At 51.2% G+C, this 24,167-nt stretch overlaps 2 protein-coding genes across 3 annotated transcripts in view; both read left to right on the top strand.

Annotated features, from left to right (window-relative positions):
- AQP10 (aquaporin 10) overlaps positions 1-14,552 on the top strand; it is a 37,206-nt gene extending 22,654 nt beyond the window's left edge. Inside the window, exon 7 of the transcript XR_014505772.1 lies at positions 14,472-14,552. The gene's annotated coding sequence lies outside the window, so the exon portion shown is untranslated. The remainder of the gene's footprint in view (positions 1-14,471) is intronic.
- The window catches only part of ATP8B2 (ATPase phospholipid transporting 8B2), a 55,767-nt gene continuing 38,072 nt past the window's right edge, over positions 6,473-24,167 (top strand). The window contains exons 1-5 of one of the 2 annotated variants that reach the window (XM_083416459.1): positions 6,473-6,608; positions 16,596-16,663; positions 19,311-19,369; positions 22,274-22,387; positions 22,561-22,659. In XM_083416459.1, coding sequence (XP_083272585.1) covers positions 16,633-16,663; positions 19,311-19,369; positions 22,274-22,387; positions 22,561-22,659 — 303 coding nt within the window. In that variant the 5' untranslated portion in view covers positions 6,473-6,608; positions 16,596-16,632. Of the gene's footprint in view, positions 6,609-16,595; positions 16,664-18,369; positions 18,594-19,310; positions 19,370-22,273; positions 22,388-22,560; positions 22,660-24,167 lie in introns of those variants that run through there. The other variant, XM_083416458.1, reaches the window with a different exon arrangement.

Below are 24,167 nucleotides of genomic sequence, written 5' to 3' on the forward strand. Positions count from 1 at the left end.
GAGTGCCTGGCGTGCTCTGGTCCAGGGGGTCACGAAGAGTCGGACACGACTAAACGACAACATTTATGATTTATGACGCGTGTGACAGAACCGTATGCGGTCCTTGGCGGAAATCCCGCCAGCCAAAGGTTTGGGAAGAGTGGCAAGGCGACGGCAGCTCCTTCAGAGTTCGGCTGACGAAGAGGACGTAGCAGGAACCAGCTGCTTCCTTGGAAAAGTGGCTCTTTCCATCAGTTTCAGAGCTCTCTGGGGTTTCAGAGCTGTGGGGCTGGCACTGACAAGTCCCTGCTCTCTTTGGCAGGTTTTGCAGCCCCAGGTGAGGGGGGCCTCACTAGGATGTTGTAAACCAAAATCTGCCCTTTTTCCCCCCTTATGGGGTATCCAAGAGCCCATATAGAGTCCTTACGTAGGTTCCCTATTGGTAGGAGAAAATAACAGAGGCCAACCAGAGAATATTGAGAAGCAAAGCAGCGAGTAAGCCTGATCTTTATTGATCTGTTGCAACAGGGTCCTCACTCACCACGCACAGAAGGGAGGAACCCAGAACAATGGCGCGCAAGGCCTTATATAGACTTTTGAAATTGCCACCTTGTAGCCTCAGCGCCTAAGGCTTTCCGGTCGAAAGGTCGGCGGTTTGAATCCCCGCGGCGGGGTGCGCTCCCGTCTTTCGGTCCCAGCTCCTGCCCAGCTAGCAGTTCGAAAGCACCCCCAAGTGCAAGTAGATAAATAGGGACCGCTTACTAGCGGGAAGGTAAACGGCGTTTCCGTGTGCGGTTCTGGCTTGCCAGAGCAGCGATGTCACGCTGGCCACGTGACCCGGAAGTGTCTCCGGACAGCGCTGCCCCCGGCCTCTTGAGTGAGATGGGCGCACAACCCTAGAGTCTGTCAAGACTGGCCCGTATGGGCAGGGGTACCTTTACCTTTTTTTAGATCAAGGCCACCCCCAGAAACATCATACATACATCACAGAAAGGGTGGTCTACAAGAGAAATCTGGGTGCTTTGTTTACCTCCTGTCTGCCAGGTTACCTGTTTAATGGTCACGTGATTGGATTGCCTGGGAAGCCTGGCCAGTCTTTTGTAATGATAGATTCTTAGTTCCTGAGCCAGGTCAGGCTCACACCCTATTCATATATTAAATGTGCCCTTAAGGCAGGATTTGGAATAAGGAAAGAGACAATGGGGAGGCTTTTCCATTTTCCTTTGACCTTACAGAGAAAACATTTGGTCAGTTTGGGAATCAAAATGGTTCCAGGTCGGTCTTCCTGTGCTGATCTATGTACGTGCTTGGTTGGTACACTTATGAACATTTAACATATATCTAAGACCTCAAAATTCCAAAAGGACAGGGGCAGGAAAGGTTTGGAAGCCTGAGGGCCACGGTCCCTTCTGGATGATCTCCTCAGGGGCCACAAGGCAGTGGGGGCGGGCCAGAGGCAAAAGGAGCGAAGCAATGAATGTGAATTTTCCCTCTGTACCATAGGCTAGTTTCTCCACACACTCGCACACACCTCTCCAGGGAAGCAAGAGGCAGGGTCGCAGTTTGAGCACACATTCCAGCCAGGCAAAAACCCCTTGAGGAGGGTGCAAAGAACAGGCATAGGCAAACTCGGCCCTCTAGATGTTTTGGGACTACAACTCCTATCATCCCTGACCACCGGTCCCGTTAGCTAGGGATGATGGGAGTTGTAGTCCCAAAACATCTCGAGGGCCGAGTTTGCCTATGCCTGTCAAAGATAATACAAAATGCAATACCGTATTGACCTGAATATAAGCCTCACTTCCCCCCCAAATTCCGACCGTGAAAAGTTAAAGCGTGGCTTATATTCGAGACCTTCCAGTTTGAAGACAGGAGCGCGGGCAAACAGCGTGGCAAAGAGGCGGCCACCCCACACATAGTCCCCCATCATCTCCCCCAGGAAGGGAGAGAGTGAGGAAGGGAGAAGTCCGTCGGCAACACAGCATGGCTCAACCCGCCCCCCCCCCCCCCAGTATGCAGCCAGGAGCAGCAAGGAATGGAGCGGCTTATATTTGGGTATTTTTTATTTCTCTCTCCCCCCCCCCCCCCGGTTTTTAAGGTGCAGGTTATATTCAGGTGCGGCTTATATTCGGGCCAATACGGTATTCATGTTCCTAATAAAGCACAATCTTATATATCTGTGTATCACCATTTCATCTCAGTCTTCCATCCTCATACCAAGAACTGAATCCCACCCCCATCTCCCCAGTTCTTCAGCCTCACCACCCCCACCCCGAGAAAGCCCACTCTGATCTGTCTCCAACCCTTTTCTAAATCTATTGGTTTCAATGGGTCTGATCTGAGTAGGAGTTGCATTGGACAACCAAGGGGGAAAACGACAGAGCTTTGCGGCAACTAATTGTTGTTCTTGAGTCGTTTAGTCGTGTCCGACTCTTCATGACCCCCTGGACCAGAGCACGCCAGGCACTCCTGTCTTCCACTGCCTCCCGCAGTTTGGCCAGACTCATGTTTGTAGCTTCGAGAACACTGTCCAACCATCTTGTCCTCTGTCGTCCCCTTCTCCTTGTGCCCTCCATCTTTCCCAACATCAGGGTCTTTTTCTAGGGAGTTTTCTATTCTCCTGAGGTGGCCAAAGTCTTGGAGCCTCAGCTTCAGGATCTGTCCTTCCAGTGAGCACTCAGGGCTGATTTCCTTCAGAATGGAGAGGTTTGATCTTCTTGCAGTCCATGGGAACTAATAGAAACGAGCAAATTTATTACAGCATCAGCTTTTGGGGAAAACAGAGCCGTCCTGAGTTGGGGATATACAGTGGTACCTCGGGTTACATACGCTGCAGGTTACATACGCTTCAGGTTACGGACTCCGCTAACCCAGAAATATTACCTCAGGTTAAGAACTTTGCTTCAGGATGAGAACAGAAATCGCGCAGCAGCAGCGGGAGGCACCATTAGCTAAAGTGGTGCTTCAGGTTAAGAACAGTTTCAGCTTAAGAACGGACCTCCGGAACGAATTACATTCTTAATCCGAGGTACCACTGTATACTCATGGCTGGCAGAAAGGTGGGGTTTTGTAAACAGAGAGGTCAGGGGGAGATGAGATGCAGAGAATCAGAGATAGCGACAGCAAGGTTTCGCAAAACAGCTCTTGATAACAAGAGATATCCTGGCATCGGTAAGCCGATTAGCACGTATGCATTGAAAACCCCTTTGTTTCCGTTCCTTCCTCAAGTGATAGCATTTAACCTATGGATGTATTGCAATTTCGCAATTTCACATTGCAGCCTCCCTTCGAAGTTCCTTTGCTTCAAGACGGCCATTTACAGGGTTGCAAATTTCCTCTCCATGGCCCACTGAGCTGTACATTTAAGGTAAAAGGTAAAGGACCCTGGATGGTTAAGCCCAGTCAAAGGCGACTATGGGGTTGCGGCGCTCATCTCGCTTTCAGGCCGAGGGAGCCGGCGTTTGTCCGCAGACAGCTTTCCGGGTCATGTGGCCATCAGGACTAAACCGCTTCTGGCGCAGCGGAACACCGTGACGGAAACCAGAGTGCATGGAAACGCCGTTTGCCTTCCCGCTGCAGCGGTACCTATTTATCTACTTGCACTGGTGTGCTTTCGAACTGCTAGGTTGGCAGGAGCTGGGACAGAGCAACAGGAGATCACCCCGTCGCGCAGATTCAAACCGCCAACCTTCTGATCAGCAAGCCCAAGAGGCTCAGTGGTTTAGACCATAGCGCCGCCCGCGTCCCGCTGTACATTTAAAGCACTGCGTTACCACTTTTAAGCAGTCGTGGCTTCCCTCAAAGAATTCTGGGAACTGTAGTGAGCTGAGGTTGCTGGGAATTGTTAGGACACGCACCCCCCCCCCACAGTATTACCCTCTCAGCACTACAATTCCCAGAGTTCCCTGGGAGGAAGGATTGATGGTTAAGCCACTCTGGGGATTGCAGCTGTGTGAGAACGGGGGGGGGGGTGTCCTCCTAAGAGCACCACTAACAAACTACAGTTCCCAAGATTCGGGGGGGGGGGGGAAATCCACGAGTATTTAAAGTGGTATGACACTGCTTTAAATCGATAGTGCAGATGGGGCCTCCGCGGACCATAGTCACAAAAGAAGATCTGTCTGTGTGACTTCCTGCTATAATCTTCATTACACACACACACACACACACACACACACACACACACACACACACACACACTACTTGCTGTCACTTGTTTACAGGGTGTGTTTGTTATTTTAAAAAATCATATTCACACATTGATGGGTGGTGTGAAGCTGCCTAGTCTCTGAGCCTCATCCCTGGGCCTCTCGGCCCAGCCACACCCACCTGCCAATCACCTGAACAAGCCACACCCACCTTCCAATCACCTGAACTCATATAGGTCAGCACCACCCACCAATCAAATTTGGCTCATGGCAGGTAATGGGAGATGCCCACCTGTCCTCTAGGGCTGTGCCCGGTGATGATATGAGGCGGGGCCTTGTTGGTGGCTGCCCCGAGATTGTGGACTTCCCTTCCATGGGAGGCTCCCTCTGCTTTCCTTTCCTTGGCAGGCAGACTTTTTAATCTGTCATTCAGACAAGCCTTTGGCTGCTAATCAGCTGCTGTGGCAAGGACTCCTGGAGGTGTGTGTTGGTGTGTGTGCTTTTAAATAGCTTTAAGCATTTTTAGCGCTGCTCTTAATAGGGCTACATTTAAATTATTATTATCATTATTAGCAGTAGAAGTAGTATACCACCTTCCATCTGTAGATTTTTATTTACTGGGTTTTTTAGTTGTACAGTACCTGTTTTCATTTCTGCCATGCAGGTAGAAATGTGGGGTATTAAATAAGAACATAAAAAGAGCCTGACTTGTCAAAGCATAGGGTTGGAAGCCATCGATAGCCCCTCCACAAATTTGCCCAATTCTTCCTTCCTTCCTTATTTATTGACTTATTTTTAACATTTTTTTAATTTTCCAAAAATGACAGAAAAAGGGAAAAAAAGAAAACAGATCAGGAAACATTTTCAGCAGGGGGCCGGTCCACTGTCCCTCAGACCTTGTGGAGGGCTGGACTATATTTTGGAAAAAAACAACAAAAAATTGAACGAATTCCTATGCCCCACAAATAACCCAGAGATGCATTTTAAATAAAAGCACACATTCTACTCATGTAAAAACACACTAATTCCTGGATCGTCCGCGGGCCGGATTGAGAAGGTGATTGGGCCGGATCCGGCCCCTGGGCCTTAGTTTGCTTACTCATGCTCTAGTCCAGGGGTCAGCAACCGTTTTCAGCCGTGGGCTGGTCCACTGTCCCTCAGACCTTGTGGGGAGGCCGGACTATATTTTGAAAAATAATAATAATAAATGAACGAATTCCTATGCCCCACAGATGCATTTTAAATAAAAACACACATTCTACTCATGCAAAACACCAAGCAGGCCCCACAAATAACCCAGAGGTGCATTTTAAATAAAAGGACACATTCTACTCATGTAAAAACACACTGATTCCTGGACCGTCCGCGGGCCGGATTTAGAAGGTGATTGGGCCAGATCCGGCCCCCGGGCCTTAGGTTGCCTACACATGCACTACCAACATCATCAGATACCGCATCCGTCTCATCTGGCGGCCTTCCAGATGTTCAACCCTGACCACGAAGGCTGCTGGAATCCCAAGGCAACATCTGGTGAGACCCAGGTTCCCATCCCAGAAGGCTCCGGAGGCCACCGCCCCGCTGAATATAGCAGGTCTGGCCTGTGTCCGGATGAGATCCACCTCCGTGCTACTCTGGGCTGCATGATGGGGCGAGTAGCTAGGAAATATGGGGAGGCGGCCTGCCCATTTTTAGCCTGGCTGCATAGGCAACCGTTACAGCTAGAGCACATTCTTGCCTTCCCAAAATCCTGGGAACTGTAGTTCACCCATGGCGGAGCTACAAGTGCCCAGCACCCTGAGTAAGATACTACAATTCCCAGGATTCTTGCAGGGGGCGAGGGAGTCAAATGGGTTACTGAAAGCGAACGGGCCAGGCCAACTGCGCTCCATTCACTGCCATGGGTCTACTCGTGAGAAAAGCTGGATCCGGCCCAGGGCCCGACATAAGTCTGGATTTGGGGAGGGCGGGGGGACAATCCAGCGCCTCCTGCGAAGGAGAGCTTGGCTGGGGGAGATGGAGAGGCTGACTCCCGAGGAAACGCGAGGCTTCCTCCCCGTGCGTAAAAGCGCGCACAGGGGCTCGGCGGCGCTTTCTCCACCCGGAGCTGCTTCTCGGAGGAGCAGCCCCCGAGATCGGCGGTCCCTTTCATCACTTCCGTCCCCCCACCCCCAGCCCTCCTCCTTCCCTCCTCCTCCTCCTCCTCTCCATCCATCCCCGCCCGAGAAACGGGGAGGGGGGGGAAAGCAGCCCAGCCGCCGCCGCCGCCACCACCGCCAAGCCAGCCAGGCAATCCGGGGCCGGGCGCGTCGGCGGCAGCGCAGCCATGGGCCAGGGCGCACGGCGGGCCGGCGGGCGCGGCCAGGGCGCACGGGCGCGGGCCGCTTCCAGGAGGGCGTAGCGGCCCTGGCCGGGGGATGGAGCGCGGCGGCGGCACCAGCAGCAGCAGCGGAGGCGAGGGGCGCCCGGAGGCGGCTCGTTAAGGTGCGCCACGCGGCGGCGGCGGCGCTGGGGGATCCGGCCGAGTTTTTGGGGACGCCCCGGCGGCCCAGAGCTCGCCTCCCTCCGACGCTCGGTTGGAAAGGGAGCCGGCCGGGCAAGGGGACCGGAGCGGGTGGGGGTGGGGGAGAGATGGTGCTCTCAACTGTAGTTATTTCAATTTTTTTACATAAAAAGCCAGATGACATGAAAGTATTTAGGAGGAGAGAAACCTTCCAAAAAAACCCAAACCCCTCTCCAAATATATATATTTTTTTGAGGTTTCTCTCCTCCTAAATACTTTCATGTCATCTGGCTTTTTATGTAGTTGTGTGTGTTTGGGGGGGTGAGTTTGGGGCATTTTCTCCCCCATGAATGCTTCTGTGCTGCATCTCTGTCTCTTTTTAGTTAATTTTGGAGATTCCTCCCCCCTCCCCACGCAATACTGTACTTCTATACTATCTTTGTTGTTGTTTTCATGGGGGGGGCAATTCCCCATCCCAAATATTTCCATCGTCTTTATTTGTTTTTCAGTTACTGGGAGTGGATTTTGTAGATTGCTCCCCTCCATCTTATTTCTTTTTTAAAGCTATTGGGGGTGAATTTTGGGAGATTCCCCCCACCCATCCTTCCATGTTATCCGTATTTTATTAGTTATTGGGGTGGGGGTGAATTTTGGGAGCTCGCCTCTCTAAATACTTCCAATGTTTGCATTATTATTTTTTTTAGTTTCTGGTGTGTGTGGGGGGGGATGAGGTCTGGAGATTCCCCACCCCAGATTATTTCTCTGCTTTTTTATAGTTCTTTTAGTATCATAACTGGGGAGAAGGGAATGAATTTTGGAGAATTCCCTTCCCCCATTCCCTTCCCTTAACTTCTGAACACCCTCTTGGATCCCCTCTCGTTTGACCTTTAACCTCCCCCACCCTTGACCCCCATGGGAAGGTTTGCGCCCCCCCCCAAAAAAACCTGCTACTTAAGCACCAATTCCCTGGGCTAGGTATCTACAAACCTTTTCACAGCCAGGTCTCCCTTTTAACCCAAACATGCATTTGGGGGCTTTTACCATATACCGTATTTTTTGCTCTATAAGACTCACTTTTTCCCTCCTAAAAAGTAAGGGGAAATGTGTGTGCGTCTTATGGAGCGAATGCAGGCTGCGCAGCTATCCCAGAAGCCACAACAGCAAGAGGGATTGCTGCTTTCGCTGCGCAGAGATCCCTCTTGCTGTTCTGGCTTCTGAGATTCAGAATATTTTTCTTCTTCTTTTCCTCCTCCAAAAACTAGGTGCGTCTTGTGGTCTGGTGCGTCTTATAGAGTGAAAAATACGGTATTTGCGAGTGCTCCTGTGGCGACCTGCCTTGAATCAGGATGCCACCCACTAAGGGGGTCCAAAAGTAAGCTCTTTCAGATCAGTGGGGCTTACTCCCCCCACACTGGGAAGTACCGTATTTTTTGCTCTATAAGACTCAGTTTTTCCCTCCTAAAAAGTAAGGGGAAATGTATGTGCGTCTTATGGAGCGAATGCAGGCTGCACAGCTATCCCAGTATCCAGAACAGCAAGAGGGATTGCTGCTTTCACTGCACAGCGATCCCTCTTGCTGTTCTGGCTTCTGAGATTCAGAATATTTTTTTTCTTGTTTTCCTCCTCCAAAAACCAGGTGCGTCTTGTGGTCTGGTGCGTCTTATAGAGCGAAAAATACGGTACCTGAAAGGCTTACAGCTCCATATCTCTCCTGCTTACCTCCTTTCCTTCTTCTAGATATTTGCTCCAGATTCTTCTAGACTTCTACCCAGATCCCTACCCGAATACTCATGCCTAGAGCTCTCAGTTGCGTAGTAATTTCACTAATGCATTGCTCTGGATCCTTCAGTCCCCCCCTCCAAAAAAAAAGTCATCTATGGGTGCCTCTCTTAGGCTGCTTACGCACCATACAGTACAGTGGTACCTCGGGTTACAGACGCTTCAGCTTACATACGCTTCAGGTTACAGACTCCACTAACCCAGAAATATTACCTCGGGTTAAGAACTTTGCTTCAGGATGAGAACAGAAATCGTGCTCCGGCGGCGCGGCAGCAGCAGGAGGCCCCATTAGCTAAAGTGGTGCTTCAGGTTAAGTACAGTTTCAGGTTAAGTACGGACCTCCGGAACGAATTACGTACTTAACCTGAGGTACCACTGTACATCTAAAGCACATTCTTCTGTCTGTCCTGCAAAGAATCCTGGGAACTGTAGTTTGCGAAGGGCGCTGGGAATTGCAGTCCTGGGAGGAGTGAACTACAGTTCCCAGGATTCTGTGGGGGGGGGGGAATCAATGGTGCTTTAAATGTAGCCTTAAATATTGAATATTGATATTCTCCCCCAGTCTATTGTCAGACCACCCTTCCAGGGGTTCTTTGCTGGTGCGTTCCAAGATCTGACCTCTCCCAGTCCCATCTGAACTCTGGGTCCTTCTCCCCACGGCACACACAATTGCTGGGGTTGCCCTGAACCCTTATTCCTCTCTTTGCCCGACGGAGGGCTAACCAACCTGGTGCCCACTAAGTTGTGGTTGCATTCCGCCTCCCATCATTTCTGGGCGTAGCGGGTGCGGTTGCTGGGAGCTGGAAACCTCAATTAATGTCTTTAGGGCGCCACGTTGGGGAAGGGCCGTAGTGTGTCCGGCTTGCAAGATCCCAACTTCAATCCCTGCCTGAAACCCTGGAGAGCTGCTGCCAGCCAGTGTAAACATTACTGAGCAAGATGGACTGCTCCTGTGACCAATGCTATAAAACAGCTCTCTGGGTTCCTATTTAAACCAGCCGTTTATTCAAAGCCATGAGGACTGGAGTCTTAGGTTTTTTTAATTAGCGGGTGGAGCAAAATAAGGCAGGTTTCTGTGTGCCTCTGGCCTAGTGTGACCCCCCCCCCTCCTTCCTTAGCTGCCCCATATCTCTTCCCTGCTCGCCAACCCCTCCTTGAACTCCTTCTCCCTCCTCCCCCAAAACGCTGATGCCTCGATATTCTATCCCCATTCCTTGCCTTAGCACAGTAGAAAACAACTACCCCTCCTTCCAATTCTCTCCCCACACATTCCGGATCCTGTTTTGTCTCACTCCCAGTTTCTTCCCTGGTCCCTATTCCCCCCCCCCCCACAAAAATCCATTTGCTTGGGTGGCCCCTCTTCCTAGATGCTGATGATGAGATATCTTATACCGCTCGATTTGAATTTCCAAGCCTGTATCCTTTTCCTAGGCCCAGATTCTCACTCCCTCTGCAACCCCACCGGTTCCCCAACTGCTGATGCTGAGATATCTTACCCTCCACCTCCCTGCTGTCCCGTTTCCACGTTCTGGATCCTGCCCCTGTACTCTTCTGCTGCCCCCCCCCCCGCCCGCTTGCTGGCCGCCCACAATTCCTCTCTTCCTTGGCATAACGCCCCCTTCCAGATGTTGCCGGTGGGAGCCAGACCTTGCTTTCGTGTCATCTTCTCGGCATGGCCAACGATCTCGAACCGGCAATCTCTCTCCACATCCACACACCACTTCCTTCTCCCCCCCCCCCAAGCCTTAGCCAGACGCCCAAACAAGCTAGCTTGGCACCAAACGAAGGCAGTAGACAGGGTATTCCGGCAGAGGGACAGCACTGCTCTCCTCCTCCGGGCAGGAGAGCCTTGGCCGCTTTATCTAAATACACCAGCCTCTTTCCCGCTACCTGTATATGTGGATTGAAGGGTTGTAGCTCAGCGGTAGAGCATTTGAAAGACCTCCTCTGAAACCCTGGAGAGCAGCTGCTGGTCAGTGCAGGCAATCTTAGCTCCATGGAATCTTAAAAGAGTCGCCGTCTAGTCCAACCCGCTGTGCAATGCAGGGATATTTTGCCCGACGTGGGGCTCGAACCCACAACCCTGAGATTAAGTGCCTTGTGCTCTTGCCTGCTGAGCTATCCCAGGACTGGCCTCCAGTGTTTGGGAAGGTGAGCTGATCAGTGGCAAAGCATCTGCAGAAGCTTCTAGGTTTGATCTGCAATGGCGTCTCCAAGCAGAAAGACCCTGGAGAGCGTGAAAACCCTGGAGAGCTGCTGCCAGCCAGTGTGGACATTACTGAGCTAGGTGGCTCATTGTTCTGACTGGGAATAAGCCAGCTTCTGGCGTTTACTGTTTAAATCAGGGCCTTTATTCAGAACCTTGAGGACTGGAATCTTGCTTTATTTTTGGAGGAAAGGACACAGTGGAATGGTAGAAGAATCTGTGTGCAGAAGGTCCTGGGGTTCAGTCCCAAGCATCTGGGAGAGACTCACCCTGCTGAGTTGCTACCAGCCAGTGTGGACTTTACTGAGCTACACGGTTGGATTTGGTAGGAGACAGCTTCCTCTGTGCCTCTGCTTTACCTGTGTGACATCAGCCTTCTTAGGCAAATCTCTGTGCTACTAAACAAGGTGAAGCTGGCCTACCTGGGAAGATGGAGGACAATCCTTCGCTGGAGGTTTTTAAACAGACGTTGGGTGTCCGTCTGCCCGGGATTCTCGAGCTGTGATTCCTTGCCTTGCAGGGGGTTGGACTAGATGACTCGTGGGGTCCCTTCAGACTCTGATTCTATGAATTTGCCCCTCTCATTTTGTTGGCATGCCCCAGACATTATGGGGGACCCGGATGATGCTGTGGGTTAAACCACTCAGCCTAGGGCTTGCTGATCAGAAGGTCAGCAGTTTGAATCCCCGTGACGGGGTGAGCTCCTGTTGTTCGGTCCCTACTCCTGCCAACCTATCAGTTCGAAAGCACGTCAAAGTGCAAGTAGATAAATGGGTACCGCTCTGGCGGGAAGTAAACAGCGTTTCCGTGCGCTTCTCTGGTTCGCCAGAAGCAGCTTAGTCCTGCTGGCCACATGACCCGGAAGCTGTACGCCGGCTCCCTCAGCCAATAAAGCGAGATGAGCGCCGCAACCCCAGAGTCGGCCACAACTGGACCTAATGGCCAGGGGTCCCTTTACCTTTACCTAGACATTATGGAGGGAGCAACTGCCAAAGGAGAACTCTGTGTTTGCCTCACTCTTCTCCACCCCCCCCCCAATCCTTTGCCCTAGATCACAAACTCTTTATTTTGCTCAAACGGCCCTGACTGCCGAGCCCCAAATTCTATTTTCACATCTGGAATGTGCGAAATGACGGGGGGGCGGAGGACAGTTCTCTGGGACACGCACAGAGTGCTTTTCAAGTTGTTGTCGTGTCTTTTGTGATCTGGGATCAGGCGAGAGGGAGGGGATCTGGGTGGGGAGTTTGTGGCATCTGTGTCTTTGCCTGCCAGGAAACTTTTGTGTGTGTGTGTGTATGTGTGTCTGTGGCTTTGAAAAATAAACATTGCCTGGAGTTTGGGTGGCTCGGTGCCTGCGGAGGTGGCAATTGGGATTGGCTGCTCACTCCCTACCCAAAAAGTACCGCCCTTTCCCCAGCAGCAGAGCCCTGAGTCAAAGAAATGGACTGGTTGGGGTTTCCTCTCTGGTTTTTACGCTCTGTGGTTGCCTGAGGCTCATCTCAGCTTCCGGCCTGCACAGTGATAATAGGCTGGATAGGACAGCTCAACACCTCATTTCCCGTTCTCCATCTTTGCAAGTGTCTCTTCTCTTGTTCTGGTGCGGTCAGATCAAAGTTGGTGCTTCTCAAATATATCTCATCTCTATGTCGGAACACCTTGAGGCACAGGTGAAATCTGTGTCCAGGGCAGCTGTTTACCAGCTCCACCTGGTACGCAGGCTGAGACCGTCCACAGGCTGAGACCCTCCCTGCCTGTGGACTGTCTCGCCAGAGTGGTGCATGCTCTGGTTATCTCTCGCTTGGACTACTGCAATGCGCTCTACATGGGGCTACCTTTGAAGGTGACCTGGAAACTACAACTAATCCAAAATGCGGCAGCTAGACTGTGACTGGGAGTGGCCACTGAGACCACGTAACACCGGTCTTGAAAGACCTACTTTGGCTCCCAGTACGTTTCCGAGCACAATTCAAAGTGTTGGTGCTGACCTTTAAAGCCCTAAACGGCCTCGGTCTAGTAGACCTGAAGGAGTGTCTCCACCTCCATCGTTCTGCCCGGACACTGAGGTCCAGCGCTGAGGGCTTTCTGCGAGAAGCCAAGTTACAGGGAACCAGGCAGAGGGCCTTCTCGGTGGTGGCACCCGCCCTGTGGAATGCCCTCCCACCAGATGTCAAAGAGAAAAATAACTACCAAACTTTTAGAAGACATCTGAAGGCAGCCCTGTTTAGGGAAGCTTTTAATGTTTAATAGGTTATTGTATTTTAGTGTTTTGTTGGCAGCCGCCCGGAGTGGCTGGGGGGACCCAGCCAGATGGGTCGGGTATAAATAATAAATTATTATTATTATTGAATGGGTACCAATCTCAGCCTTGAAAAGCACCATAGAGTTGGAAAACGGAAATGGAAAAGGAAGTAACCTTTCTGACTTCCGCTTTCACCTATCAGTCCTTTTGGGTGGGTGTTCCAAGGTTTCCACCGGCCATATTTGCTGTTTTCTCCCTCCGCTGTCGGAGGCAGTGATGTACCTCTGAACGCCAGAGAATTGGGAGAGTTGCTCTTGAGTTCGAATCCTGCTTACGGGTTTTTCCATAGGGGAATCTGGTCGCTCACTGTGAGAACAGGATGCTGGACTAGTTGGGCCACAGGCCTGATCCAGTCGGACTCTCTTTGTGTTAAGATTTTGGGGTTTTAAAAAGCACTCCTCTCTTGTGTGAGCTGTGTCCCCGAACAGCTCTGCAAGTTGGGAATTGTGGGGGAAACTGGTCACACAGGAACGTATCCCTCGTCATGACTGATACCTTTAAAAGTGATTTAGACTCCCATTTAACCTCACAATGACCCTGTGAGGTAGGTTAGGATGAGGATGAGCCACTGGCCAACCCTAAGGTAAAGGGACCCCTGGCCATTAGGTCCAGTCGTGGCCGACTCTGGGGTTGCGGCGCTCATCTCGCTTTATTGGCCGAGGAAGCCGGCGTACAGCTTCCAGGCCATGTGGTCAGCATGACTAAGCCGCTTCTGGCAAACCAGAGCAGCGCACGGAAACGCCGTTTACTTCCCGCCGGAGTGGTACCTATTTATCTACTTGCACTTTGACATGCTTTCAAACTGCTAGGTTGGCAGGAGCAGGGACCGAGCAACAGGAGATCACCCCTTTGCGGGGATTCGAACTGCCGACCTTCTGATCGGCAAGTCCTAGGCTCTGTGGTTTAACCCACAGCGCCACCTGCGTCCCTGAGCAGGGTAGAGCAATGGTCGATTTGCAGGGTCCACAGCCATGCCCCCTGTAGGGAGGTTTCCATAGAAAGCCACTGCTGGGATAGCTCAGTCGGTAGAGCATTAGGCTGTGAATCTTAAAGAAATGGGAGTGCCTGATCACCTCATCTGTCTCCTGAGAAATCTCTATGTGGGACAAGAAGCTACAGTTAGAACTGGATATGGAACAACTGATTGGTTCAAAACTGGGAAAGGAGCACAACAAGGCTGTATATTGTCTCCCTGCTTATTTAACTTATATGCAGAATTCATCATGCGAAAGGCTGGGCTGGATGAATCCCTAGCCGGAATTAAGATTGCCGGAAGAAATATCAACAACCTCAGATATGCAGATGACACAACCTTGATGGCAGAAAGTGAAGAGGAATTAAAGAACCTTTTAATGAGGGTGAAAGAGGAGAGCGCAAAATATGGTCTGAATCTCAACATCAAAAAAATGAAGATCATGGCCACTGGTCCCATCACCTCCTGGCAAATAGAAGGGGAAGAAATGGAGGCAGTGAGAGATTTTACTTTCTTGGGCTCCATGATCACTGCAGATGGTGACAGCAGTCACGAAATTAAAAGACGCCTGCTTCTTGGGAGAAAAGCAATGACAAACCTAGACAGCATCTTCAAAAGCAGAGACATCACCTTGCCAACAAAGGTCCGTATAGTTCAAGCTATGGTTTTCCCAGTAGTGATGTATGGAAGTGAGAGCTGGATCATAAAGAAGGCTGATCACCGAAGAATGGATGCTTTGGAATTCTGGTGCTGGAGGAGACTCTTGAGAGTCCCATGGACTGCAAGAAGATCAAACCTATCCATTCTGAAGGAAATCAGCCCTGAGTGCTCACTGGAAGGACAGATCCTGAAGCTGAGGCTCCAATACTTTGGCCACCTCATGAGAAGAGAAGACTCCCTGGAAAAGACCCTGATGTTGGGAAAGATGGAGGGCACAAGGAGAAGGGGAGGACAGAGGACGAGATGGTTGGATAGTGTTCTCGAAGCTACTAATATGAGTTTGACCAAACTGCGGGAGGCACTGGAAGACAGGAGTGCCTGGCATGCTCTGGTCCATGGGGTCACAAAGAGTCGGAGACGACTAAATGACAACATGTTCGACAAGGGAGAGCATCTCTCCTGACACTGATTGGAAGATCTTCTGCTGTCTGCTCTGAAGTGCCACCGGATGTTAGGTTTCTCTCTGTGCTCCTCGCCCCGAATCAGCCACCAGGAGCAAAACAGGAAATGGAGCAGGAAACACTTAGAAGAGGTGTCTTTTGCCGGCGGGGACTCGGGCGTAGCAGCTGTTGGCACCGGTGTAGCTGTCTGGCTGGTCGGTGGTGGATGTGTCGGCATGCTAGCCCTTTTAGAGAAACCACCACTATTGCTAGAGGAGCCCGCAGGCCTCTCCAGCATTCTAGTCCTCAGCGTGGTTTTGAGCCATCTCATCTGTTGGACTTGGAGCCAGGTTCTGTAGCAGCATTGTGGTCCGTTCTAGAAAGGAAGGGACAATAGCGGACTGGGCTGGAAGGTTCATGTGATTCAGTCGACTGCTTTTTAAATCACTTCCTTTGGGGGTGGGGAACCCTGTTAGAAATTAGCCAGGTGCCAGGCGCATTTTGCAACTGGCGCGGTTCCAACTGCGACCACGTCTCAGAGTTGCAGAACTTGTAGAACTCAGCAGGGAGGAAGTGGAGGAGGATAGGGACAAAATTAGGATGAGCTGGCTCCACCTTTCATTGGCTCTGGCGCCCCCTGCTGTCGGGCTCCCTGGCTCCTGCCCCACCAGACGCAACGGGCACTAACCCTGAGGATTTGCAATCGGTATCTGTTAGCTAATGAGCTCATTTAAATGGAAAATTTCCTGCAGGCAGATTAGGAGGTTTTCCAGGCAATATTCTGGAAAAAATTCCTGCGGGAAACTTTTCCTGTTCTGTTTCCAGATCGCTCTTTGGAGTGCTTTCCCCTGGAGAGATCTGGCAACAGATTTTAAAGGCATTTTTTATGTGGCCCTGTTAAATTGGCTCGATGGCTTCTTTGACTCCGTACGCCTATCATAACTGCATCCTTTTCCGTTCCGCTACTCATAGGGAAGAGAGTTGTGTTGTTTTATTATCACGTATTTTAAAGTTATTGGGTGCTGTTTGGATGAAGGGCAATTTTGGCTTTATAGAGGAGAAGGAAGATTTGCTGGGGGGGGGGCTGCAGGAGTAACAGGGAGCGAGGTGGGGAAATTCTGAACACTCCCCCGCAAGATGATGTTACTCCTTAGTTTGTTTCCAGGGTTAACCCTTTCCTGCCCAGGGGATACATTCCCTCCGGGAAGCCCCTTGGGGGAAAATGTGCCAATGGAATCGGAAGCAAAAATGTGAGCAGAGCAATGAATGTGACTCTTACCTTTGTATGGTACAATGGATTGCAACTGTGCAAAAGTCTGATGTTCCTTCTCTTTCTTCCTCCCCCCCCCCCCATGCAAACTCTCCTTGCTTGCAAAAGTCCCTGGGGAGGGTATGGAACAGGGTTGTAGAGGGGCCGTGACCTGGGAAGAAGGGTGCAGCTTGCAGGGAGACCCGAGGGCCAGCCAGAAGCATTCTGAGGGCCACATTCCGCCCCCAAAGTTCTCCACCTTTGGTTTGTTTTAGGTGTGTGTGTGTGTGTGTGCCCCACCCCACCCCAAACCAATTATTTTTATTTCTTTGCTTTCCCCCCATCTCCCCGCCCCAATACAGCACCTCCCATGGGCCTGATAAACTGCCATCGAATGCCATGGAACTTTGTTCTAAGAAACATCCTCCAGGTAAGATCTTCTGATGGGGCTGGTTTTTTGGGGTGGGGGTGGGGAAGGGAGCGGGACTGACAGGGGCTGAGCCACCCCACCCACCCCAATCAGCCACAAAAATTAGGTGATTTAACTTCTCAGACTCTCTTTCTCACTCAGCCACTGCAAGGTTGCCAACTTCCCAACAGAGCTCTGCCCCTGCGTCCCCAGTGTAGCCACTGGTGGGGGAACTGTGCTTCTGAGAAGCTTTTGCTTAATTCCATTTCATTCGCAATGGCTTCCTCTAAGAGACCACGAAGCATTTAAAATGAATAAATAAATAAATAAATAAACAAATATTTAAATAAATATTAAAAGGTGCCTAATGGTCAGAGAAGGGATGTGGGTGGCGCTGTGGGTTAAACCACAGAGCCTAGGACTTGCCAATCAGAAGGTTGGCGGTTCGAATCCTCGCGACGGGGTGAGCTCTCGTTCCTCGGTCCCTGCTCCTGCCAACCTAGCAGTTCGAAAGCGCATCAAAGTGCAAGTAGATAAATAGGTACCGCTCCTGCGGGAAGGTAAACGGCGTTTCTGTGCACTGCTCTGGTTCGCCAGAAGTGGCTTAGTCATGCTGGCCACATGACCTGGAAGCTGTACGCCGGCTCCCTCGGCCAATAAAGCGAGATGAGCGCCGCAACCCCAGAGTCGGTCACGACTGGACCTCATGGTCAGGGGTCCCTTTATCTTTTTAATGGTCAGAGCTGTTCGATGGTGCCCTGGAAGGTGATTGGCTCTTCCTTGCTGGAGGTATTTAAACAGAGGCTGGATAATCGTTTGTCAGGGGTGCGTAGTTACAAGATTCCTGTGTCCCTCGGGGTTTGGGGTCAGACTGGATGACCCCACAAGGTGCCTTCCCATTCTAAAGCTCTGTGACAGATTTTCATATCCAGAGTATATGTACCCTTGCCAGCGGCATGAGGAGTTTGAGGGGGGTTTGTACCGCTTTAGAAGGTACAGAAGGGACTGTACCACTTTAGACAGAAGGCGGTCTTGTCCCGTTTTTGAATTCAACCCCGTTCCCCAGGTTAAAATCCAGCCAAATGTTCTGCAAGTAGACAAGCGGCGCTTCAAGGCGATCTAGCCGGGTCCTCTCTCTCCCTGCTAAGCTAGCTTCCTACCTGTAAAGTCAGTGAAGATTCCTGAGCTGAGCAGCGGGGCTGAGATTGGATGGCCTTTGAGGGTCCCTTCCCAATCTACCAGCCTGTGACTTTTTCATCTGAGTCAGGCTCATGCCCAAAGTATAGGAGCAAGTCGCATTGCCTTATTTCCTTCCTGGTCAGTTGGCAACCTAGCAGCCCGGACTACCTTACAGGGTTCTTGTGAGGAGAGAGAGCTGGGGTGGGTGGCTGTCTCTGTGACAGAAGAGGTGGCCTGAGGTAAAAACAGATTTAACAGCGAGCAGCAACCTAAGCAAAATGACTTTTTTTGGGGGGGGTGTCCCATTATAGTGATTTGCATGCCTTTAACTGACTCTGTAAGGTCTTTGTGGGTTGGGGGGTGGGGCTGGGGGGAGAGAAGCAGGCAGGCGAGAGGTCGCCCCCCCCCTTGTCCCCCCATGCCGCGGTTACCTAAGCAACGCCGTCCCGGCCCCTCATTGGCCGCCGCGTGGCGGTGGGCGGCCCCCGTCTCCTTCAATGTCAGCGTGGAGTTTTCTCCTGCAGCGAGTGGGGAGGGGGGGGCAGCAGCAGCCGCCGCCGAGGCAGCAGGAGAATGGGGGGCACGGACTGGGGAGGCCGATGGGGGGCCGCTGCCTAAGCCCGGGGGGCCTCCTGCAAGGCCCCCCCTCCCCATAAAACACACGCAAATCCGGGCTCGGCGGTAACCATGACGATCCCAAAGGAGATGCCCGAGAAATGGCCCTGGGTCGCCGTGGCGACGGGCAGCCGCGGACAGGCGCCTGGGGGGACAGGTATTTTTTTTGGGGGGTGGGGGTTTGACAAGTGAAAGTTTGGGGGATTGGGTAGCAGGCTTTTGTGTGTTTTTTTGCTTTTTAGGGTTGGGGGCTCCTCAAATATCCACATCCAGCCTTTGTCCTGTCACGACCTCCTTGGAGAAAGCTATCATTGCAGTTTTCTCCACAAACATTACCTCATACCGCGCCTGTTTCCTCCCCCCCCCCAACTCTGGCTCTTTTCCTTTGCACTATATTTTTTTGGGTGGTGGTGGGGACACAGGAGAGCCCCCTTTTTACCCAAAGGAATACCCCCCTCCTTCCCACCCGTCCCCCCCATCCCCGCAAATGACCTTGCTTCTGAGACTGCCGAGAGTCGCAAGTTTGGAAACGGGGACAGAGTCCGTTCCAACAATGGATTGGGGGGGTTGCGAAAACCCAGAGTAGTTTTATTTCAGTATTTGGGACAGGCGGGGGGGGGGGGGAGAGCTACTCCTGGGGTGCTTTTTTGTGGTGGTGGGGGGCATGCAAAGAATTAAGAGAGCCAGCCAGTCTCATGCAGTCGGGAAGAGGGTTATCAAATCCGCTACCCTTTGTGTTCGGCTTGGAATGGTTAGCAAGCCAGGGGGGCAACTGATGGAGGGGTGGTGGTAAGCCTGGCAAAGTGGGGTACAGTGATTTTTTGGGGGGGGGGTTGTTGTGTGCCGGCGGCTGATTTTTGGCCTCTGTTTTCAGAGGAGGAAAGGCGGGTGAAAGCAAACGCCCGAGAGTATAACGAAAAGTTCCAGTATGCGGTAAGTACGGGGTAGGAATTTGTGGCTGGGGGCTGTAATAAAATATTTAAGGTCATATATATATATATATAATAAATTGTGTGTGAGAGTTTTCTGGGAAGGGAGGGGGGTGGTGAAACAACCCACTTTTCGTGGCGGGAACACGAAATCAGTGTTGGCAGGGCAGAGAAGGGGCGTGGGGCTGCGTTTATACCCCATAGGGAGGGATGTGAAAGGGGTGAGCTTGTTTTTGTGGGAAGTTAGGTATAGAAAAGGAAGAACCCAGACCTTTTTTTTTGCGGGGGACGGGGGGAGATCAGAGGTCATGAAGGGCTCTAGGGATGTGGGTGTAAATATTTAAAAGGCTAACCCATGGTGTAGTGGTTAAAAGGGTAGGACTCGGAGCTGGAAGAGACCTGGGTTCAAATCCATGAAGCACACTGGGTGCGACCTTGAGGCAGTCGCTGCCTCTCAGGCTAATTTGCCTCACGGGGTTGTTACGAGGATTAAATGAGAAGTGGGAGTATTTTGGATTGAAATTTCCTTGGAAAAAATGGGGGATATAAATGTGAGAAGTAAATAGTTTATTGTTGTTGTTATTGTTGTTGTTGTTGTTGTTTTTTTTTTTTTATTATTATTATTATTATTATTACTACTACTACTTCTATTTGCACTTTCGGGAATGATGCACAGAATGAAACACAGCCATCCTTTGAAATATGCAGTTCTCTGAATTTTCCAACGTCGTTCTCCCAAACCAAGCGTACGAAAATGCACACGGAGCGTGCCTTGTACATTTTACTTCAGCAAAAACAGCTTACAAAGATGCATATAATAATAATTTATTATTTATACCCCGCCCATCTGGCTGGGCTCCCCCAGCCACTCTGGGCGGCTTCCAAAAAAATATTAAAATACTGTAATACATCAAACATTAAAAGCTTCCCTAAACAGGGCTGCCTTCAGATGTCTTCTAAAAGTCTGGTAGTTGTTGTTCTCTTTGACATCTGTTACAGAACATTTGACGTTCCGTTACAGAACATCCTTTTTCAGGACTTCGGCGAAATTGCACACAAACCCCCCCGTTTTGAGTTAGGAGTATTCTGCGCTAAAGCCCGGGTGAATTTTCAAGGGAACTTTGAAACAAAACCCACAAATGAATGTGGAAATGTGGAGAACTGGAACTAAGATTGGGGGGAAATGAGAAACTGAGACGGAATCAGATTTGCCCATCACATATAGGGAGGTGACTCCTGTTCAGTATTTTTTTTGGGGGGGGGTGTTTGCGGGAAATCCCAGGAAACCTTGAGCTGCCCTTCCGCTTTCTGGAAGCTTCTTCCCACACCACTGCCCTGCTTCTGACTGGGCTTGACCCTTGAATCTTGGCTAGGGTGTGTCTGTGAATAACTTCCTGTCCGGGGACAAGAGCCCAGCTCAGCGGTTATAAATAGAGCGTTAAGTGTGGAAGGCAGACAAATAAAGTTTGGGCTATTTTTTCCTCTTTCTGGAGCGAAGGTGGAGAGAGAGATTTTGAGTCTTTATCCTCCAACAGTTAAGTTGTGTTCCTAGTCCACCCGCACATTATCCCCACAGCTTTGTGCACATCCTAGTGTGTTGAACGGTAACTAATAAAAATGACAAACAATGGTGCTTTATTCATCGGGGAATTAACAAGGTGCACAGGGCGTTTCGCGGGTGGTGCTGTGGGTTAAACCACAGAGCCTAGGACTTGCTGATCAGAAGGTCGATGGTTCGAATCCCCATGATGGGGTGAGCTCCCATTGCTCAGTCCCTGCTCCTGCCAACCTAGCAGTTCGAAAGCACGAAGTGCAACTAGATAAATAGGTACCGCTCCGGTGGGAAGGTAAACAGTGTTTCCGTGCTTCTCTGGTTTGCCAGAAGTGGCTTAGTCATGCTGGCCACATGGCCCGGAAGCTGTACGCCGGCTTCTTCGGCCAAAAAAGCGAGATGAGCGCCGCAACCCCAGAGTTAGCCACAACTGGACCTAATGGTCAGGGGTCCCTTTACCTTTAAATTGTTATTGGTTTTAGAATGTTTGTGTTATAGCTGTATATAAAGGTAAAGGTAAGGGACCCGTGGATGGTTAAGTCCAGTCAAAGGCAACTAAGGGGTTGCGATGCTCATCTCACTTTCAGGCTGAGGGAGCCGGCATTTGTCCACAGACAGCTTTCCGGGTCATGTGGCCAGCATGACTAAACCACTTCTGGCGCAATGGGACACCGTGACGGAAACCAGAGCGCATGGAAATGCCGTTTACCTTCCCTCTGCAATGGTACCTATTTATCTACTTGCACTGGTGTGCTTTCAAACTGCTAGTTTGGCAGGAGCTGGGACAGATGGTCAGGGGTCCCTTTACCTTTACAGGGCGTTTCTTTGCACTGAGCGAGACGCCTGGTCCACCTAGCTCAGTACTGTCCACACTGATTGGCAGTAACCAATCTTATTTCTGCAAAGCAGGGGCTTTTTGCACGCAGAAAGCAGGCCCCTGTTCCGACGTCCCTTCCAGCTGCTCCTTCCACCAAATCAAAAATGAAGTTGGTAGTCCTCACAGTTCTGGAAAAAAAGGGGGGGCTGATTTAAACAGGAACGCAGGAAGGCGCCTAATTCCGAGTCATATCACCTCTGAGTCCACCTGCCTCCATATTGTCTGCACTGGCAGGCAGCGTCTCTTCAGGATTTCCCTTCCTGGAGATTATCGGGGATTGAACCCGGGTCGTTCTGCATGCCAAGCTCTGCCAGCTTTGACGGCCCTTCCCCAAGGGTTGAAAACAGGGCGGAGAAGATCTGTTGGAGGAGCTTTGGGGTGGGGGACTTCTGGGAAAGCTGGCCATGGGGCAGAGCGGAGAATCGCGTTCCCTGCGAGTTTCGCCATCTAACGTTGTTTCCTTTCGTCTCTCCCGGCAGAGTAACTGCATCAAGACGTCCAAGTACAACGTGGTCACATTCCTGCCCATCAACCTCTTTGAGCAGTTCCAGGAAGTGGCTAACACTTACTTCCTCTTCCTCCTTATTCTCCAGGTGCGGCCCGTTCACGGGACTCTCATATTGGGGCCAGAGGGGAATTTGGGAGGGTTAACGTGGGCGGCATTTTGGTTTTGGAGAGTGGTGGAGGAGACTCCTTAGAAGCACCCTGCCGCCTCCTCTTCTTCCCCTGCCTTGACTTACCCTCTCGCCTGTCTTCCTCCACCCAGCTGATTCCACAGATATCCTCCCTTTCGTGGTTCACCACCATAGTGCCTTTGGTTCTTGTGCTTACCATCACGGCGGTCAAGGATGCCACCGACGATTACGTAAGCAAGGGGGGAAAGCCTGGCAGAGGGGAGAGGGGAGACCTGGGTTGGGGCTGGTGGCGATTTGGACCGCTTCTCGGTGCTTTGCTGGTTTCCCAGAATTCACATCCTGCCTTTCTTTTGCTGTGGAACTCGCGGGATCATAAGGCGCAGTTCCTCGGAAGGGGAGGTCAACCCCCCAGGCGCTGGCCAAACCCAGACCTGCTTAGCACCAGGCAGCTGTGTGATGCAGAAGCAAAAAAGGCTAACACGGTTCTAGGCCGCATTAAAAAAAGTCGAGTGTCCAGATCAAGTCATAGTACAGTGGTAAAGGTAAAGGTAAAGGTACCCCTGCCCCTACGGGCCAGTCTTGACAGACTCTAGGGTTGTGCGCTCATCTCACTCTAGAGGCCGGGAGCCAGCGCTGTCCGCAGACACTTCCGAGTCACGTGGCCAGCGTGACAAGCTGCATTTGGCGAGCCAGCGCAGCACACGGAACGCCGTTTACCTTCCCGCTAGTAAGCGGTCCCTATTTATCTACTTGCACTTAGACGTGCTTTCGAACTGCTAGGTTGGCAGGCGCTGGGACCGAACGAACGGGAGCGCACCCCGCTGCGGGGATTCGAACCGCCGACCTTTCGATCGGCAAGCCCTAGGCGCTGAGGCTTTTACCCACAGCGCCACCCGCGTCCCTTTTAGTACAGTGGTACCTCGGGTTAAGTACTTAATTCGTTCCGGAGGTCCGTTCTTAACCGGAAACTGTTCTTAACCTGAAGCACCACTTTAGCTAATGGGGCCTCCCGTTGCTGCCGCGCCACCGGAGCACGATTTCTGTTCTCATCCTGAAGCAAAGTTCTTAACCCGAGGTAATATTTTTGAGTTAGTCTGTAAGCTGAAGCATATGTAACCTGAAGCGTATGTAACCCAAGGTACCACTGTACAGTCATACCTCATGTTACGTCCGCTTCATGTTACGTTCTTTCAGGTTACGTCCTGCGGCAACCAGGAAGTACCGGAAAGGGTTACTTCCGGGTTTTGCTGCTCGCGTATGTGCAGAAGCGCAAAATGACGTCACAACCATGCGCAGAAGTGGCAAATTGCAACCTGCGTGTGTGCAGATGCGCCACTGTGGGTTGCGTTCTTTTCATGTTGTGAACGGGCCTACGGATCCCCTTCGCAACCAGAGGTACCACTGTTCCGCTCTATTCTGTCTTGGTCAGACCACACCCGGAATACTGTACCCAGTTCTGGGCAACACAATTTAAGAAAAATATTGACAAGCTGGAAGGTGTGCAGAGGAGGGCATGCGAGATGATCAAGGGTCTGGAAACCAAGCCTTATGAGGAACGGTTGAAGGAGCTGGGCATGTTTAGCCTGGAAAAGAGACTGAGAGGAGATATGATAGCAATCTTCAGAAGTTGGTTTTCTGCAGCTCAGAGCATAGGACCCAAACCAATGGATTCAGACGACAGGAAAGGAGACTCTGACTAAACGTTAGAAAGAACTTTCTGACTAGGGTTGGACTAGAT

Source organism: Podarcis tiliguerta, assembly GCF_965153285.1.
Source record: "Podarcis tiliguerta genome assembly, chromosome: 16".
Classification (NCBI taxonomy): domain Eukaryota; kingdom Metazoa; phylum Chordata; class Lepidosauria; order Squamata; family Lacertidae; genus Podarcis; species Podarcis tiliguerta.